General features: G+C 42.6%; 1 protein-coding gene across 4 annotated transcripts in view; it reads right to left on the bottom strand.

The window, feature by feature from the left end:
• Window positions 1–3,028: 3,028 nt before the first annotated feature.
• The window catches only part of GLS (glutaminase), a 59,828-nt gene continuing 43,465 nt past the window's right edge, over window positions 3,029–19,391 (bottom strand). For 3 of the 4 annotated variants that reach the window (XM_053947969.1, XM_053947973.1, XM_053947972.1), the window contains 4 exons: window positions 4,813–4,874; window positions 3,813–3,889; window positions 3,608–3,671; window positions 3,029–3,262 (listed from right to left, as the gene is read on the bottom strand). In XM_053947969.1, the coding sequence (XP_053803944.1) occupies window positions 3,106–3,262; window positions 3,608–3,671; window positions 3,813–3,889; window positions 4,813–4,874 (360 nt within the window). In that variant the 3' untranslated portion in view covers window positions 3,029–3,105. Of the gene's footprint in view, window positions 3,263–3,607; window positions 3,672–3,812; window positions 3,890–4,812; window positions 4,875–15,372; window positions 15,496–19,391 lie in introns of those variants that run through there. The other variant, XM_053947971.1, reaches the window with a different exon arrangement.

Raw genomic sequence — 19,391 nt, 5'->3', positions numbered from 1 at the left:
AAACCCACCAGCACCACCATCATCTTGGTATTTCCATTTATTATGCTGTAAAAAGCAACACTATCTGGATTTTATTTCTTAAAATAAATAACTTTCATTTTCAGAACCAGTACAGCTCAAGTTTAGATTCATTCATGGGAAACTGCTAGAAATACATTCATCACTGTCTAGTCCCCACAATACAGAATCTAAAAGTCAAGATCAGCCCAGTCAGTTACAATGACCAGAAGTACACTGCCAGTAGGTATAGTCACGGATAGTCCAGCTCTGAAGCAAAAAAAAATCTGGTACAATACAGTTTGTTCACAAAGGCTAATTAATGCTAAGACTACCACAATATTTCTGAGTACAAAGCATTAAGTTAGCTGAACGATTTTAGGTTGTGATACAGAAGAAACATATGACATAAAAACAAAGGAGTGGGGAGAATCTTCTTTGGAGCATAAGGAAGTCAGCGTTGGATAAGATAACCAAAAGCTATTTACTGTAAAATCTACATGTCAGTGTCATGAATGATAAACAGCCAAACCAATGTACTGCATATATTTATATTTATAAATAACGCCATGTCTAAGTAGCTGCATCGCTGAATTGGACATTACAAAATAATCCATCTTCTCACAATGAGAAAATACTAAAACTAACCAGCAAAAATGCACTGAAGCTAGGACTGGCTAAAAGCACTCGGTATGAAAGCATTACGTTTAGGGACAGCTATGATCTTCAATGTTAGCTCAGTTACAATCCTTTTGGTTTTGGTTTGTTTATATCATGTGTACTATATATTATATACCTATGTTTAAAAATGCCAGTTTGAACAACGCAATGCCAGTTAAATAAAGCTAAATCAGGTATTTTTCTGAGAAGCTACAGAATGTGTTGTAATAGGGGCAAAATAGGGAAGATGAAAACTGAAATTCATAATTTTGAACTAGGATCCATCTGAAAATATTCCTTTACACTGAAGACCATAAATCTGTTGCCTTGTGCTACCCAGTGATTGATGTGGCTCAACAAAGAGCCAGAGGCCATTTAATTTAGTTCTTGTTTACAAACGGGGGTGGCTGTGAGACAGGATGTGAAGAGAATGGGTTAAAAGCCTTCAGAAAAATAGCTGATCTTCAGAAGAAAAAAAAAAAAAAAACACCCAAAAAGAAACAAAAAAAACCCCAACCAGCTTAAGAACAGGAGGATTCTTAAGAAAAAGTGTTTGATAACCATGCCAGCCAGCTTCGAGATGCTGTTTGAGGGCTTTAGACTTTCAGACTCTTTCAAGATTTCACCATGATGAAGACAGTCACTGCTTGTGATGAGTACCAAGCACTTTTCCATGTGACTTGTCCTCCCTGCAGGGAGGCAGTATGGCATTTCAACAAGAGACTGTACAGGAACTTGAAAGGATTTATTCTCAACTATACTGACCTGCTGGGTCGCTCTGGAGAAGTTACTTCTCTCCAAGCCTTAGTGTACTCATTGCTAAAGGAGGGTAATGTGGTTCAGATCATCTTTATAAAGTGCTTGGGCCATTCTAGGAAGAATTTGGGCATTATTTCAGGAGATTTTGGTGCCAAAACACAGAAAATTTGAACTCTGAGATCTACTAATGACTTGTACACTACGTGCTAGGATAAAAACCACCATACACACAATTCTCAAGCACAATCTCCTTTTCCATGTGCTAAATGATTCCTGCCTAAAACTCTTGTGCTAAAATCCTTGCCTACGTCCAACAACTGTAGTGTGTTGTGAATATCTGAAGTGATTGCCCACTTCTGAAGTTTTGTGCCACACTAGTGGCAGAAGCAATTGTACATGGGACAGGGAGCTGTGGCAATATTGGACTTCTGTGAACTACAAATACCTGCATCTACATTTTCCATGACAGGGCACGTGCCATGCTGGCTTCAGTGGCAAGACAATGAATGCCACCATTCACCACAAAAGGCATTTACTCACTTGTGTTCTTGGTGCTGAACTCCTGTCCTGCACCAGGGGAATCCCAGTGATGCAATATCCTGCTCCCTGGTTGATGGCAGTGCAAGAAGAGAACATACCCCAAAACCTGGCTTATCTCCTGCTCTGCTCCTGTTTTGATTGGCTCTGTGCTCCTTAAAGCTGTTTCACTCCATCCGTGTTCCTTACCACAAGCCTAAATGAGCTCAGATTGTATTTGGTTTGGTTCTTTGCCTTTCAAGCACTTCCACTGCCCTGGCTGGCTCCTGGTGCAGCCACCAGGAAGGAGCAGCACCTGTCAGCCCCCCCAGGGGTAGTGCAAATACACCTGCAAGGAACACCTGCACGGAGTGGAAGCACCCGTGTTCCCCGGCCACGGGGAAGTACTTTAGCAGCTGAACATGGAGAGAGAGGAGGGAGGCAAGACAAAGGGAACTGAGAGAAACGCTCCCCAGACAAAAATCCCACTACACACCGGAGCTACACGTCACACTCCCCTACGCCATTTGGTCAAACAAACCTTAAAACACATTCCCTGACAAGACTACCTCTAAGAACAAGCCTAGACCATTGACAAGTGTCACCTATATATTCTGTGATTATTTATATTATGTAAACAAGGTTGTGTGGAATTCTTTTTGCTATTTTTTCCCAAAGATAAGTGCAGATCCTTACTTAACACACCCAGCCTAAATCTACATCAGCATCCTCAGCTTTCAAAAAACCTCACTGACGCTCATACCTGACAGTACTCTGGCTCATCCTGGCCATACTGGAAACAGAGGGCTAAAGAAACAAAAATTCAGCAGAAAAGTTCCTGACCACAGACGAGAGTTCACATAGAACACAAAAATAAATTAAGTAGTGCACAGTAAAGCCAACAACAGCTAAATATTTTATACATCAATTATATGCAGCATGAGGTAATATTGCTCACATTATGGAGGGAGATTCTTAGTTGGTTTTGTTTCTTTTGAAGAGATTGGATTTGTCCTGTGCGTATAGAAACTCCTGTAACGTAACACTGAAGTAACAGAGACTTCTGTAAAATATATACCACTATCAGATAGAAACACACACGCTCTTCATTACTTATGCATACCACAATTAAATAGGTAAGTGATTTGATTCTTAGGATCTAGCTGAAGATGATTATAGCAAGCCATCCAGATTTTTATGAACCGTTCGGTTCTCTTTTCCATCGTTGTTATCCTCTGATGGCGTGTATTGGACCTGATATTCTTGAAGAATTTTAAAAACATCATGGTGTCCAAAATGTAAAGCTTCGTCCATTGGAGTGTTATTCCACCTACAAAAAGCAGCACAGTATTTTTAAAATCAGCGCTTTAAGCAGAGAGCCAAAAAGCACCACAAATCAAGTTCTTTACATACTGCTCTAACGGCTCAGCACACAACCCCACGCAGTTCAGTAACTGTGCAACTTCATTAAGCTGAACACAGCCTTTGAAATAATGGGTTTAGTGGTTCATTTTTCATTCCTGCTCCGTCTGCAGAACCAGTAGGATCCCATTCCCCCGCTTCAGTGGCCTGGCTCAATACATTCCACTCTTATTTCACAGGCACCTCTCCTCATGGGGACTAAGGAAGTGTTACTGGAGCATCTTTCCTCCAAACCAGCAGTAAAGACACTCACCTGTCTTTGGGGAAAGGATTCACTTTGCACGCTTCCAGCAGAAACTTAACAACATCCACGTGTCCTAAAGGAAAAGCAGCTTTGTGAGTGCATGTACTCCTATAGATCCATTTATGTACAGACAAAAGCAGGTATGCAGAGACAGCAAGGATGTGCTAAAGCACACAGACAGACAGACAGCAAATGCTGTGTGAGGAGACAGTACCTTCTGCAGCTGCCACATGCAGGGCTGTCCGTGAGTCATAGTCTCTCTGCTCCATATCCATTCCTGACAGAGCAAACCTTAAAACAAAATAAAATACAACAAAAGAGATTGCAGAGGCAAGCCTTAGGCAATTTAAAGCACATTACAAAACTAGCATGGAAGGACACCACCCTGCCACAAGAGGATGTTAGCAGCACCACCAGCACATCCTATCTTTGCTGATAATGAAAGGGCTTTGGCTTTGAAAACCAGCTTAGTGCCTTAGCTTCCTTTCTGTTCTTTAGTTGTCATAAATAAAAATAAAACATCTTTGTAGAAAACATAACAGTCAACAGACCTGATTTAAAATTGTACATGGACAAGCTAAGCCACATAAGGCAAAGTAAATTTATACCAGGTGAGAAAATCCCAGGAAGTCTCCCAGGTCTGAAAATCCTGAGCAGCATTAAGGGACTGGGAGAGTTCTTGCTTCACACTATGGTGCCCTGGGACAGCAGAGTTAAACTATACACCATATATTTCCCCACCCACTAATTATATTTGCATATATTCTAGCCAAATTAATGCTTATTTAGTCTACTACCATTATTACTTTAAATGTTCCCAGATTCTCCTCCAGATTTAAAAAGCAAAGCTAGATGTCCTAACCTGTCCAATAACAATGTACATTGTCCAACCTGAATTTTTGTGGCATTTTCACAATTAACTATCAAAGCAGGTGAGAGTACAGACAGGATTTTCTGCTATTGCTATAAAAAAATGGTTAAAGAAATTGTTTTACTGTGATCCAAAGAAATGGAATACAGTGGGATTCAGGATAGTGTGATTTGAGGGTTAAATTTGAGTGTTTTGATTGGGTTTTGGGTGAACATATTCAATCTCTAGCTCATGCAGCTCAATGTCCCCAACCCAGACACAGTGCATGTGCCTGTTCCTAAATAAACAACAATAGCAGGAACCAAACAAGCATTCCTATTCCCAAACCCCCACTGATGTTTACCTCCGGAGTGCAGACACGTCCCCTGTGTAGGCAGCAAACAGCAGATTTATCACAGACTTCACCTACAAAGAGAGATTAAGTTCCAGTTTACTGACCTTCCCTCCAAAAGAAAACCCAGTGGGGCCAGTTGGTCCAGTGCTTATGAACTGTTTATCTTTGCCTGACCACATTCTCCAGTACAGCTTGCTTTGCTACCAGTACTGCAAGGTCTGTCTTTCCAAGGCTGAAGTGGTTGAGGACAGTAAAAGAACTAAACCCAATTCATTTCTGCTCTGTTGTGGTAAAAAATATGAGCCTTGCTCTATGGGCAAACCGTGTTTCTCTCTTCAGTTGCCCAATGACACCAAATATTGAATTTCACAGACAGCATCACTCTGCACAATTTATAAAATCATGAACTCAAATGGCAAACTCACTTTGGAAAAGTAAGATTATTTTTATTATTACCTGTAAAGATTCCTAATGCCAGGAGAAATCTATGTCAGCAGACATAGAGTTATTTAAATGTTACTCTTTTTTCCATGTATTACAGATAATCCTTGCATACATCCAACATACACACTTTTGCTCAAATAAACCATTTTAAGCAGTTTTGTTACATAATAAGCAAAGTTTCCAGGCAGATAAAGTTGGATCTTTTTAGATAAATATGGGCTTAAAGCACGACACAGGTAAAGTCTCTGGTAAGTAGTGCTTCTTCTCAGCTCTATTAATTTTTCTAGTAATGAAATGATACTGCCAGGGTACACCAACCTTGTCCCATGCATATTTTTAATACAGCCTGGCTATAACAACTCTGCAGGTTTTAACAAGCGCCAAAAATGACATGCCAGGTGGTTTTAAGTATCCACATCAGCTTCTTTCATAAACTGACATAGCCACTTCTAGGCACCATTTCACAGTAATTTCCAGTAAACTTTCTAAATGCTACTTTGCTTTTTGAGTCTACAAAGCTCCGTCACTGCCACCAGCCAAGTAACAGAGATAAAAGAGGGAGCTGATGCTGCACTGACCTTCTACAGCAAGGAGGAGAAACAAACAAAATGAGAAATCCCCACCCACAAGCACGTCTCCCACAGATTTCTGCAAGAACACTGGCATATTTTCACAGGGCCAGAGAAGAGCCAACATCTGCGCCTCTTCTAAACCAAAGCTGTGGAATTGCTCGTTGTTTTTTACACCTCAAATATGCACTGACGCAAAGAGAGAGCGAAGGAGAAGGAGGCACAAAGGCCAGGATGGAAATACAAAGGGGACACAGAGCACCCACAAACCCCCGCAGCTCCTTTCCAGTTTGCAGTATGGGAGCTGTAAGATGATGAAGATCTTACAGCCTGAGCTCCCTTCTCAGGGGGCTCTGCCCTGCTGGGCTGTCCCTAAACCCGAGTGGCTCCAGAGGCTGGGCCGCTGGTCAGGCTCCCGCAGCTCTGACCCCGCAACACCTTCAGCTGTGGCAAACCTGACACCGCCCCACACCCGCCTCGCCACTGTTACAGCGGGCTGACATCGAGCGATTCTACTCCTCCCACAAAGCTCCCTCTGTTTAGAGTTTCTGCCACAGGCCAAACCAGTGACCAAGGCTCCCAGGCGGCTCAGCGGGCCCTGCTCGGGAGGCAGAGCCGGCCAGCCCAGCCGAGGCCTCGCAGCCCTCGGGAACTCAGGGCCGGGCTCAGCCCCTCTCCAGCCCGGCTCAGCAGCAGCGCTGCAGGACCACGGCAAGCAGCTGCTGGGAGCAGCCCAGGGCTGGGCTCTGCCCGTGCGGTGTCACGGACACAGCCCAGGGCTGGGCTCTGCCCGTGCGGTGTCACGGACACAGCCCAGGGCTGGGCTCTGCCCGTGCGGTGTCACGGACACAGCCCAGGGCTGGGCTCTGCCCGTGCGGTGTCACGGACACAGCCCAGGGCTGGGCTCTGCCCGTGCGGTGTCACGGACACAGCCCAGGGCTGGGCTCTGCCCGTGCGGTGTCACGGACACAGCCCAGGGCTGGGCTCTGCCCGTGCGGTGTCACGGACACAGCCCAGGGCTGGGCTCTGCCCGTGCGGTGTCACGGACACAGCCCAGGGCTGGGCTCTGCCCGTGCGGTGTCACGGACACAGCCCAGGGCTGGGCTCTGCCCGTGCGGTGTCACGGACACACATTCCTACATCAGCCAGGCCAGCTCGGGGCAGCACCCACCCAGCCACACTCCCCGGGCTTTCCATAGCGAGCGCCACAGCCACGCCGAAATGCCGAACCCTCTAACAGACAGCATTTGTTACAGGCACCGGGCTGCAGACTGCGTGCAGGTGTGAAAGGGGAATTTCGCTTGATAATCTCTGCATTTCATCGAGATGATTCAGGCCCGCTGGGGCCCCGCAGGCAGACCAGGCTGGCGGCACTCCCCTGTCTCAGGTCCTCCAGGTGATGAATACTCTCCCTTTTCAGGGTCTGGGATGAGCAAAGGACGCACTGTCTTACACAAAAACCATTTCAGAGGTAACTGACCATTCTGGCTGGGCTTCCTGATGTTTCTGGGAAATGCAAAAATATATTAAAGTAATAAAATAAAAATAGCGCACATTCCTTTCTTCAAAAAACAACTTTCCAAGTGCAGTCAGAACCCAGAATCCTGGATTCAGCTGAACGTTTTGCTAAAAAGTGATTTTTGTTTTCTATAAAGACATGACAAAATGTAATCTGGAGATTCCTGAGGCTTTGTAACACAATCACCTTAGATTACATCTCTCAGCAATCTGGGAGAGGTCAAAGCTGCTCCTTCCTTAAGATAAAGTAAAATCAAAGGTTGCTTTACTTTAAAACTGAACTTCTTGATAGATCAAAACAAAAACAAATTCAAGTCCAGACAAAAAGATCTCTGCTTGTTTACCTCAGAAGGAAATTTGTTCTGTGTCCAATATTAAACGTAATGGGATACAAAAAGCAGGAGAAACACAACAAATTCAGTGGGACAATTATTAGCAGAGAAATTATCAAAAGCTGGTCAAAGGTGAATTCAAACTAAAATAAGCCAAGTGTGGCCATCATAGCTGAAAAAATCCTTTTGGGACAACTTCTTCCTGCTTCTAGAGAGACTTCAATGATTTTATGGGAGAATTAGACTGGATTTGCTACCAACAAAACACACCTTGACCCCATAACTGCACCCTACTGTAACAGCAACATAGACCAGGCCAAAAAATTAACAAACTTCATAAGGTATGAAATGAAACTGCTCGGAAGGCAGCCATAAAAAACAGAAGTTTTATTGAGTTCACATAAAAAGTGAATTCAATAAAATTTAGGAATCTGCAAACACAAAATACATTTTGAACTCAAAGTAAGAATATACCATCTCCACAAGCATCTTATGGGTCTTCCTTGGCTTTGAAGAGAACAATAATCTAAGCAGCATATATACTAAAGCATTATATAAGAGGCTGTCATTTACAGTGAGAAAAACTTCCTAAGTGAACAGCACTTGCTGCCATAAGCTTTGTATCTGTGCAGAATCTCACTTAGGGCTGCCACAAAGTCAAGTACAAATTCTCTACCCAAAACTCACAGTACTAGTTTGAAATAACAGGTTCATTTCAAAAAAAAAAAAAAAAAAAAAAAAAAAGCAGAAGGCAAAAGAAACTCTGAAGTGGCAGCAGCAAACATACGATTTTGGGATTTTTAACTGTAGGGGAGAAAAAAAATAGTGAACATGACAGATGAGCTCTATCCATTCCAACTAAGTAGGGCACAAGGCAACTAATTTAAGTGTTTGGAGACTCTGCCAGTGAGTTTCTCACCAAGTGGTTCATGAACATTCAGTGTTGGTGTTCCAATAACTGCACTGGTGAACACAAGCTTCCCTAATGTTTAGAAACACAAAGTTAGTTTTTCACAACCTTTTCCTACTGCACATACTTCCCTAACTATGAAAATGTAATAAAAGGGGAAGGGATGGAGTCCCTTTGCTTTATACAAGCTGGATGGATCTCACACTGCCATACAGCTGCATGGCAGGATCAAACCCAGAGCAGAAACTGTTGCACCTTTTGTCAAACAAGAGAGAAAACCTGCATGCCCTAAGCAGAAGGACTTGGCAGCTCTCTTCTCACCACATCAACACCACAGAGCACTGCTCACTCAGCTACAATGAGACCCTCTCTGTACAGCACTCCTTCCTGAGCACTGGGTATAATCCTTATTATCCAGGCAGTGAAACCAGCAAGGAAATGTTGCTCAGAAATACTCATGTCACTCAATGGTAGAAATCAGAAACACAGTTTCACCATCAGGTTAGCAAGTGTTAGAGGTCTTGGACTCAGCTGGACAAAGCTATGAAGGATCCAAGTCCTGCTTCACATCAGAGGCGGTCAAATGACTGATGTCTCCAGAGGTACCTCTCCAGTTAATGGTTCTGTGAGTCTGTGGGTCAGGATGTGAGCAGCTCAAGAAAAATCAAGACTGTTGTTGCTCAAGAACTGCACTGAGGTCAAGTTAAAGCAAGGAAACAGCTGGAGTTGAGAGCAGCAGGAAGTCACAGTGCTACAGCAGATACTTCAGATAAACACAAGGGACGAAAAAGGCAAAAAACAGAAGAGCAAAAACACCATTCCAAAACCCCAAATGGACAAACTGAGTGAGCCACAAAGCCAGTTACAAAGTGAAAATCAGTTTCGAAGCAGCAGTGCTGACGTGAGCAGATGCACAGGGACAGAGGAATAGCAGTGGGGAGCACGTGACGCAGCACACAGCAAGTGCATGGCTGTGCCCCCCTGCTCTGCAAGCACAAAGGACTTGGGCATGACATGAGATCTTTAGGGTTGGTTTTCAATTTCTCAGTGTACCAACTGGAAAAACTAAATTAAAAAAAAAAAGTTTAACTTCAGTATTAATATGATGAAGTTACTTATTGCAAGTGAAATTTCAACATCTAACTGATCTGAAAGGCTTGACTGGAATGTGGGAATTGCCTTAGTGGAATATTTGTAACAAAACAGTCCTTCCTACCTGAGCTGCACACCCAAATCCAGACTTATTTAAATAACCTCACGATGACTAATAGCAAATGCTCACACAAGACTGAGAATCACTCCTCTCTTAACAGAGAGGATTTTTTTTACCTGAAGTCAAGGGTATCCACCACTGCCTGGCTCTAATGCCATCCACAGAACACCTCTCCAAACACTTCAGAGACAGTACACTGACATTGTTAGTGGCACTAAGATGGGAAACTGAGGCCTAGAGATGGAAATTAACTGCTACAGTCTCATGGTGAAGGGAGAGTGGCCTGACACTTTCTGCCCACTGCCTTCATCATTAATGAAGAAGACAACCAAAACCTCAAGCAGGAGCCAAGCCCAAGCAGCTGAGCACACCAGCACTGTGCTCTGTCCTTGCCCATGTGTCCCTGTCACCACAGGGCTCTGTCCCGCTCTGCTATCGCTGCAATGCCTCCAGCAGGGCAGGGAGAGCCTCTGCCCTGCACTTGGGTCAGGAGAGAAAAGCCAAACAGCTGTGCATGTACAGAAAGCAAATCCTTCAGAAAAAAATTAATTTAGCTCAAAGCTGGATTAATTCCATGAGAAGCTCTTAGCTAAAAAGGTCAGTGAATCTGGATTTTAATTTCCTACCGTGTCCTGCTTCCTGAGAACGCTCCGCCCTCTATAATTTATTTGAAAACATTACAGAATTAACATGCTGAAAAAAAAAGTATTACTTCCAACTTTATGTTTCTCCAGGTGGCTGAGCAATATAGTCAAGCTCTATAGTTTATAATAGTGCTGCTTAAGGCAAGCCAAACAAGGATAAATAAACAACTCCCCTAAACTTTCCAATGCTCTTTCCACGATATTTAGGGATAACACCACAAGTTAGTCTTCTGAAGAGCCTTCTCAAAATACTGAGATATTTTCTCAATATTCTGAAATATTGAGAAAAAAAAGGTTTGAATGGATATTGTTTCTCAGGAACTTTGCTGTATCTGAACTTTACTGTGCACCAGACCAAGTGTGCTGACAGGAGACTTTCAAATACAACAAGAGGAATTAAAAAGAGAGAGTGGAGCTAGTTGAGAGAACACATGCACCACACTCTTCTCTCACATCCCATTTTGTGCTTAAAATGGGATGCAACACTTCCTCTCAGGGAACCCTGCCCCTCTGGCCAACTGGCTTGAAGAACAAAGTTATAAACTGTCCCCTACATGGCACAGAGGTGCAGAGATAAATTGGGATTTAAATTTCAGTGCCTAGTGACACGTGACTGTCACACCAGCCCCAGGGCCTGATGCACTGGGACCTCCCAATGGGTCCCAGGTAAGCAGGGCTCTGGGTTATGTTCCCCCCAGGCTCCCAGCCCTTAGGAGAGCCACACAGCAACCAGAATGCAGACCTGCAGCTCTTCACCAGGGAAATCAGCCCAGCCCTGTCTGGAAGTGTCCCCAAGGAGAGGCACACTTCTCTGTGCCACTAACCCCCACGGCGCTGAGCACAGCTGATCTGCACCTGGGACAGCCTGGCTGCCTCCCTGGAGCACCTGCACCCAGGGTGACACAGCACAGCTCCACATGGAAAATCCCTCAGGTGGCATTTCCAAAGAGCACATCCCGGCAGCACGTTGCTCCCTCCAGGCAGGAGGCTCCGTGCTGTCCCATACTGCAGGCCGAGTCCCCCGCCTGGCAGGGGACACGCGAGCCCAGGAGCCCCGCACACGCCCGGCTCTCCATCCATTGTTCCCAGCACAAGGCACAGCTAATCCGGCTCAGAGCGGCATTAGCTGGGAAGAGCAGAAAATAGATTCTTAAGCTGCCCAAGGTGAGCACCTGTCCAGTGAATGGGGATTAATGCTCCATAGCGGGACTGCCTATTCCCATCCTCTGCAGTCAGGGACTGACAGGGAAGGCAGGAGCAAAGAGTTTACATGAGTCACGAGTGATTAAAGTAATAAATGCTCCAAAATCAACAGGAACTCACTTTCACAGTAGCACTGTTCAGCTGCTTTTCCTGAAGCAGATCCCCTGATGAGGGTCACCAGGGTATGCAGCAAAAAGCAATCCCTCCTCCTGCTCTTCGGAAGAACTGTGGATTTTCAGATGCTTGTTTTATCAATGGAAAACAATCCCTGAAACCCAAGGTGCCAATATAAACTCTGAAACAGCAGTGCTAACCTACAGATACCACGAAAAGCAAACCTAGAGCACAAAGCAAGCCATTTAGTCATCCAGTTTTTACACACTGAACTTGTAACTCACCTCCACTGGAGCACAGCTTTTAGATGGCGTTTTCCTGGCATGTAGGATTTCAAAATAAAGAAAAAGCAAACAGAAAAAAAAAAACCCAAACTTGCACAAAATGAATTCTGGCATTTCAACTCTGAAACTAGAATGCAAGTAGTCCTTAAAAGGACAAAAATAAACCAGGGATGGATCTGAAAGTGGAACACAGACATTAGATATTGTCTAATGACATGTCTTCAGACATTAGACAGGATCACTGATTTTACAAATAGGCCAGCTTTGCATTTACATTTAATTTTCAATAACCTGGAATCTACTCTCCAGTGTCTACATACAAGGCTATTGTTGGGAAAAAAGTTCAGGTCTAAAAGAGTAAAATACCATTGTTCAATATGAAGTTAAGTTGTACTTCACAGGGGAAGAAATCTCAGTCAAAAGCCTGTTTTTAAAATTGAGCTTCTGCTTTGTTTCTCATGAAATAAGTGGAACTTATTACCTAAGGGTAAGTAAAGCACATATTTTACAAAATCAAAACTAAGACTGAACTATAGACAAATACCTAACCAACCTCTAAGCCCTCCAAGCCCAGCCAAGCATCATCTCAATTCCACAGCCAGGACCTGCCCTGTCTGCCCACTCCAGTGCCAGCTGCCTGTCAGGACACAACTCCCAGACTAAGTGCTGTGATTTATTCACTAAATGAATCCCAGACTAGTTTAGATGCCCACCCAGGACTGGCTCTGAAGTGGTCTCAGAGCTTGCTAGTGAGGTTGTGCCCATGAATATTTTTAGGGACGGACAGTCCTTGAAGGCACTCGAAACAGCCTCTGGATTAAGCCTCAACGTTACCTTACTCTACAGAAAACTCAGTTCCACAAGAACAGGTAATTTCTCTAAGTAACTTCCTGAAGCACACAAAAGTGAGGCTTTCAGTAAGTGATCAAATAACCCCACGTAGCTCTACAGCAACCCAACACCGACTGCCTCTGACAGAGCCTCCTGCCCTGACTTCAAACAAACGCAAGGGTCTTAAGAAGTTACAAACTTAGAATTCCTTGGAAGAGTCTTTGTTCCCACTACACTATAAATAATTAGAAGACGTGTGAATAAATTAATGCATATTACCTATATTAAAATATTGATATATTTGAAAATACAGATGAGGCTAGTTCCATAAAACTAGCATTTCTTCTTGACAACTTCCACCACCTCTTTAGGCTATTTTCTGCACTACTGATCGTTGTTTCCTCATGTAATGTGACAGAAGTGCAAAAATAACTTTAGAATCTGCTCTGCCATGTTTTAAAACTGACACAGGAAATGAGATTTTGTCAGTTTTTTTCCCCAGTTTCCTTTCTAACCCTTTGACTATCCTTTCTTTTCCTCTAGATGGTGCAAGGTCCTCCCTCTTCACAGCTGGGCACAGAGGACGATACCCAGCTCCTTCAGTTTTACCAGCCGTGGGTGCAGTGTTTATTTTTGGCCTCAAAGCTGCCACAAGTGACTTTCAAAGCTGCTACCATGGAGTTTATTTCTGGAGTCTCCCTGGTGGAACTAACTTGAAATGCCGTTTGCACAGCAATTATCCATACAGTTTGTGCTGTTGATATCAAAGTAACAGACTAACAAAACACTTATTTATTCCTCACTCCAGTTTCTAGCAGCCCTGCTCAAACACAGCCCGTGCATGTACTGAAATACTGAAAGCTGGTCTCCCATGAGTGATGTCTAGACTGCAGGCACACAAGAGGCTGTATTTTCATGTATCCAAACACAAAGCAGCTCTAAACCAACTGTGCTGTTAGAGCTGCAAAACCCTCAGGCAAGCCAGCACACTGGTTAGTTATTACTTTTACTTAAAGCTGGGCAAAATCCCAGTAGGTATTTAAATATCTTCTTGCAATTCAACTACTCACGTTGTTTCAAATCCAAATCCAATCTTTTAGAATAAAGCTAGTCATTTTCTCCTTCTGACTTCCTGCATTTTTGAACTAGCTGGTAGACACTGACAATGAAAAGTTTTTAATGGTCGTAAAAGTGTTTGTTTAAAATCCGAAAACAGAGCAAAGAGTTTTGACTAGGTTCAGTTCATGAACACTGAAACAAGCCTGTACCAGTAGCTCAATCTTGGAACTTGTCACAGAAGCTGGCATGCAGATGAATTTAAGAAATAATTAAACCAAACATATACACCCAAGGTTTGTCTTGATACCAGGATCCTTTCTTCAACCGAAGAACAACTGTCAGTCTGCTTCACTGAAAAACAGACGGGCTAAGGCCACTAAAGGAGAAGTGCAGCTTTCCTGGAGGGAAGGCTGAGCAGAGGTGGTTTGTTCCCCTCTTCCATCTACTGGCATCAATTGGATTTCCATCATTCACATTTCCCTCTGATTCAAACCTTTTTGGTATAAGTACTGGATTATGCCACCCAAAATTGCAAATAATTAGAGTACTGAAACCATATGTTACAGTAAACTGCATTTCTTCATCCATCTCTGCCTGAAGCCCTTTTTTTGGTCAAAATATTTTAAATTAATAGAGGCATTCAAAAGCATCTAAAAATGGTATTTACTAAAAATGAGCACAATACCGTAAGAGTTTGTCCCTTTTTTTCTTCTCTATTACTGTACTAGTTTGCATAAAATTTAAAAAGCTTAAGGACACAGGAAGCAGTAACAGTGAGCAGAAGGTATTTTTCCTCCAATATTTGGAGCCATGAAAGACAGAAATAATCTCTTCCAGCACCAACCTGTTGCTCATAAGATGGCCATTAAGTGGACACAAATTTCTGGAAGGAGTTTTAACACATGTAGTCCTCAAAACAACCTGTGAATTCACCCTAAACACTATCAGGCAGGAGGTGCAAGTTCTTCAACTGTCCAAAAATATTCTTTGACTCATATAGAACAAAGAGTCACAGATAGGACTGAGCTCAGTTCTACAATTTGTTCAGCCAGTGCATGCTCAGAGATTATTACATTTAATTATCCTAATTTTTAAATGCTAAATGAGATTTAGAATCCTGTAAATTAAATCTGAAATCATTTATGTTTGCAATATAGTTCCATAGGTCTAGGCTGCTTCATGCTATGTTTGGTTTTACTCAAGTGCCTGAAATACAGAACAGCCCTTGATGACGGCAAGCGACGGAAGCAGAAACCTCGTTTCATGGTAACACACACTGGGAATTTGTAATGCCTTGTTATTTACAGCTCTGACTATTGATTAACTCTGAAGTATTAGTAAACTGATGCTGTTTAAATTACAGATAAGACTATTGAATTATGATGAATTAGGAGTTAAGTAATTAAACAAAATTTACTAGAGTAAGCGAAACATCTACTTACCTTCTGCAACTGAGATTCCTTCACAAAGACCATGCCCATCTATTCCACTCCTGAGATGTGCAAACCCCACAGGGTGAGACAAGCTGTTTTGGCCAGCCATGTTCTGCCCCACTCCCACCTCTCTCTCCCCTGATGGAGGCATAAGAAACAACCATTCACTAATCCTGACTCCAGAACCTGGTCTCCAGAGGTGGAGAGCAGGTCACACAAACCAAAGTGTAATTGGATCCTTGCATGCAAGCCTCTCCCCCAGGAATGAGGGCATACCAACTCAATTTTACTGCAAAATATTACATACTATCATAAGAATGCCCAGGGTGTGTGGATGGCACAGTTTCTCCTTTCCAGTGCCACCATCAGGAGCAGGATAGTGGGAAATGTTGTGGGAAGCAGACTGTATTTACTCTTTCTAGCAGATAAAACCAATACTGACGATGAACTGGGTTCAAGGGGTACAAAGAAAAAAAAAAAAAAAAAAAATCACAGAAATCAGAGCTCAAGATTCAGAGCCATTGACTCCATCAGTATTAGATTACAGGATCCCTGAAACAGATGCTTCTTTAGTTGGAAGACACTTCCAGGAAAAAAAGCCTGATATGAAGCATCAAGAACAGGTACTAGGATGGACCCAGACAATACTGCTGTCACAGATATCCCTGAAGAACAGATCTTCCTAAATTTTTCAACACAGAAGACCTTAGAGTACCTAATGCTGAAGCTTCAACAGTGCTCACATGACAATGTTGTGACTGGAGAGCTTCCCTGCCCCTTCCCACGTGTGCCTGGACAAACAGATGAGCCTGGCAGAAGAGGAGCTGATCTCAAGAGCTACTCACTAACAATTTCTTGTTACATCTTATCCTTTGCTTAATACCCATGTTGGTACGGGTGTATCCATTCCATTCCTTTATTTGGGGATGATTATGCTGATTTCTGAAGGTACAAATACTGGGAAGAAGAGAGAAAACTGAGCACCAAAGCTCTTCACTAGATTACAGGGAGCATGGCCATGCTTACTTCCACCTGCTGTTTCCAATTTCTTCTGCTACCAATGAATTAACACATTTTTTGCTTTTGGAAACAACGGAATTAAGCACATCACTGAAAAAACACCAAAATATCAAGTGAGAATTTAATCATCCTTCAGTAGACTTAAGAGCTAAAGTTGGCAGTTGGCTGATTCCACTGGTTTTTTTTTGGGTTTTTTTTTGGTTTTTTTTTTTTTTTTTTTTTTTTTTTTTTTTTTTTTTTTTTTTTTTTTTTTTTGTTGTTTTGTTTTGTTTTTTAGGAAGACCTTTCATGGACATCCATAAACTCATAAATTGTGCCAGCAACAGAAGTTCTTGAACACCTAATAAAGAAGACCAGATTAGAATAGCAGTAGTGAATAATAGTGGGTCAGGCAGTTCCATAGAACTGAGAATTAACAAGAGGGAGTCATAGAAAAAACCTGGCCGGGCTCCTGTCCTGGATGACCAGAAGTGTTACTGCTGCATTGTTGGCCATGAACAGTATGACAAAGGAATCATAAGTCAATTAATCTTTTCAACAAAAGGTTTACTAGATCAAGTGGAAGATCTAAAGCATGAAGACTTCCACCCTTTAAGATAAAGACCAAGCAAATTTTCATTTCTAGGTGGCATGCATTTGCCATCAACAACTTGGATGGCAATACCTCAGTCAGTGATGCTGCCATGTCTAAAGCGTCCAAGTTTTGTAAGAAAATGACCTCCTCCAAGTTTTGTAAGAAAATGACCCTCCACTGTCAAACTTTTTCAGCATTTCTCATCAGCAATGAAACATTTTGTCAGTAAATAATGATGGCTGGAAGTTCAAAAATGGTAAAACAATTTTTGCGGTAAACTATCACAGAAATGTTATACCTACTTTGGTAGCTCCTTTTCAGCCTTTTCAAAGACTAAACCCTTGCTAACAGTTCTGCAACAAAGAGCATTGGGAATATACAGAGAAACCTTAAAAAGGGGAATGAATGCTAAGCCATTGATCCTGGATGCAGGGAAAAAAAAAAACAAGAGCCTTTGGAGTAATGGATATAGACATCACTAACAGTGCAAGATTTGGGACCAAAGGACTGGGATCAATGGCAGTCACATGAATCCAGTGGAATGCTGATGGGTGTTTTAGTGACAGAGCTGTGTTAAGCAGACAGGACAAAAGGATGTCTGCCTTTTCAAGGACCTGTTGACACCACTGATACCCACACAACAGGGTAGAGTGGGGCAATGCTCCTGCTTCCCAGCCTGTAGGCACTTCACATTTGTGGATGACAGTTTACTCTTAAATACAGGGCTTGGAACTGGAATTATAGGCAAAAGAAAGGACTTTGCTCTAGAAGGATGTAGGGCACCTGCACTACCAACAGACTGACTCCACCCTACAGGCTGAAAGCAGAACAGGGAAGTCTTACTAGACACTTGCACCTTACTCTTGTTGAGAAGGTTCTTTCTAAATATTAGGATCAAGTTTCTATATATCTTCTTATTTTTAGGCTATGTATTCCATACCTTGTATTGAAAGGTATGTTTTCCTCATACTGAAAATATTTATTACCTTAAATAAATCTTTTACCTCCCTGCTTTTACCTTTAAACACTGCAAACAGTCATATTCCCCAGCAGCCTTGGTATATGGGAGAAAACATACTCAGCTGTTTCAGCCTGCTTCTGTATGTTCTCAGTCATAATTCTTAATTCTGCTCTGCAATGGCATGAGTGGGGATTTTTAAAAGCATGTTTAGTCTCAGTTTATTCTCAGATCAAGATTACATTTTAATTATTTCATTTGCAATAATTACAGGCTGGAGAATTTTAAGAGAGAGGTCCTTTAAAAGAAGTGTGAAATGTACTTTCCATTCAGAAAGTAAAAGCTACACATATAACCAAAAGCAGGTCTGTGAGTCCAAAAAAACCCTGATTATTGCATGAGTAATTCCTGAACAAACAATAAAGTTGCCTGCCTCAAGGAAAAAGCTGGGCTAGTGAATGACATCAACAGGAAATGAGTAACATTATCTCTTCCTATCACTCCACTTGTGTTCTCAGTTCATTGTTTTGACAAGTGCTCTGATCACAAGGGGTCCTAACAGTAACGTGCCATCCCTCAGCAAATTGCACACTTCCACACTTGTATTTAGCCTGTTGGGCTTCAACAGAAAAATTAAAGGAATATGGCCTTTTCAAACCCCTAAATCACTTCATTTTCTATGACATAATGAAAAAATACTTAAATTCCAGTAGGAAAAATACAGCAGGAAGTCAAAATATTAGTTACTGCTGACCAAAAGCCACTTTTACCTATGCCATTTCTAGGACTCCCTAGAAGTCAACAGATTACAGCATGATGGTAAGATCATCACATTTAGTGAAAACACAGATGTCACCATCACAAGCTACAGAAAGGGAAAATTCCAACTGTAGGTTAGGAAAAGATTCTTTAATCAAAGCATTAAAGCACTGGGATAACTTACCCAGTCAGGTAACAAAACCTCATTGTTGGAGGTTTTCAACACTTGACTGGCAAAGCCCTTGAGCAACACAATCCAAGTAACACTAGATGGTTCCTCGAGCAGGGGCTGGACTGTAAGATCTCCAGAGATCCCTCCTAGCCTCTGTGACCTCGTGGTTTCCTTCTCAGGTTGCTTACAGTCACTAGTGCTCCCTGCACCTCATACAGCTAGGTTACAAGAACTGCACCCAGTTAAGTAAATCTGACCTGATTTAAGGTCAATATGAAGATAAACTTCCAATCCACAGTGTGCACATGAGTTTTGTAAAAGCACGTGAAGGCACAGCTGTGTGCCAGCTGAGTCAGAATCAGAGCAGAGCAGCAGCTAAAACAGAAAGCAGCACCTTACAGCAGATAAGCTGCCCCACGAGCCCGCTTAGCACAAAATACATCCAAGTACAGTTGACTAGAACATTTTTGAGGATAGGAAGACATTCTAGAATTACTTCCTTTTCCCCTTGTCCTTCCTTCAACCCCATTTCCTCACCAGCCCTAGTGCTG

The sequence above is a fragment of the Vidua chalybeata genome, chromosome 7 (genome assembly GCF_026979565.1).
Source record: "Vidua chalybeata isolate OUT-0048 chromosome 7, bVidCha1 merged haplotype, whole genome shotgun sequence".
Lineage (NCBI taxonomy): Eukaryota > Metazoa > Chordata > Aves > Passeriformes > Viduidae > Vidua > Vidua chalybeata.
Note: the sequence above shows the minus strand (reverse complement) of the source record. Positions and strands in the feature narration are given on the sequence as shown.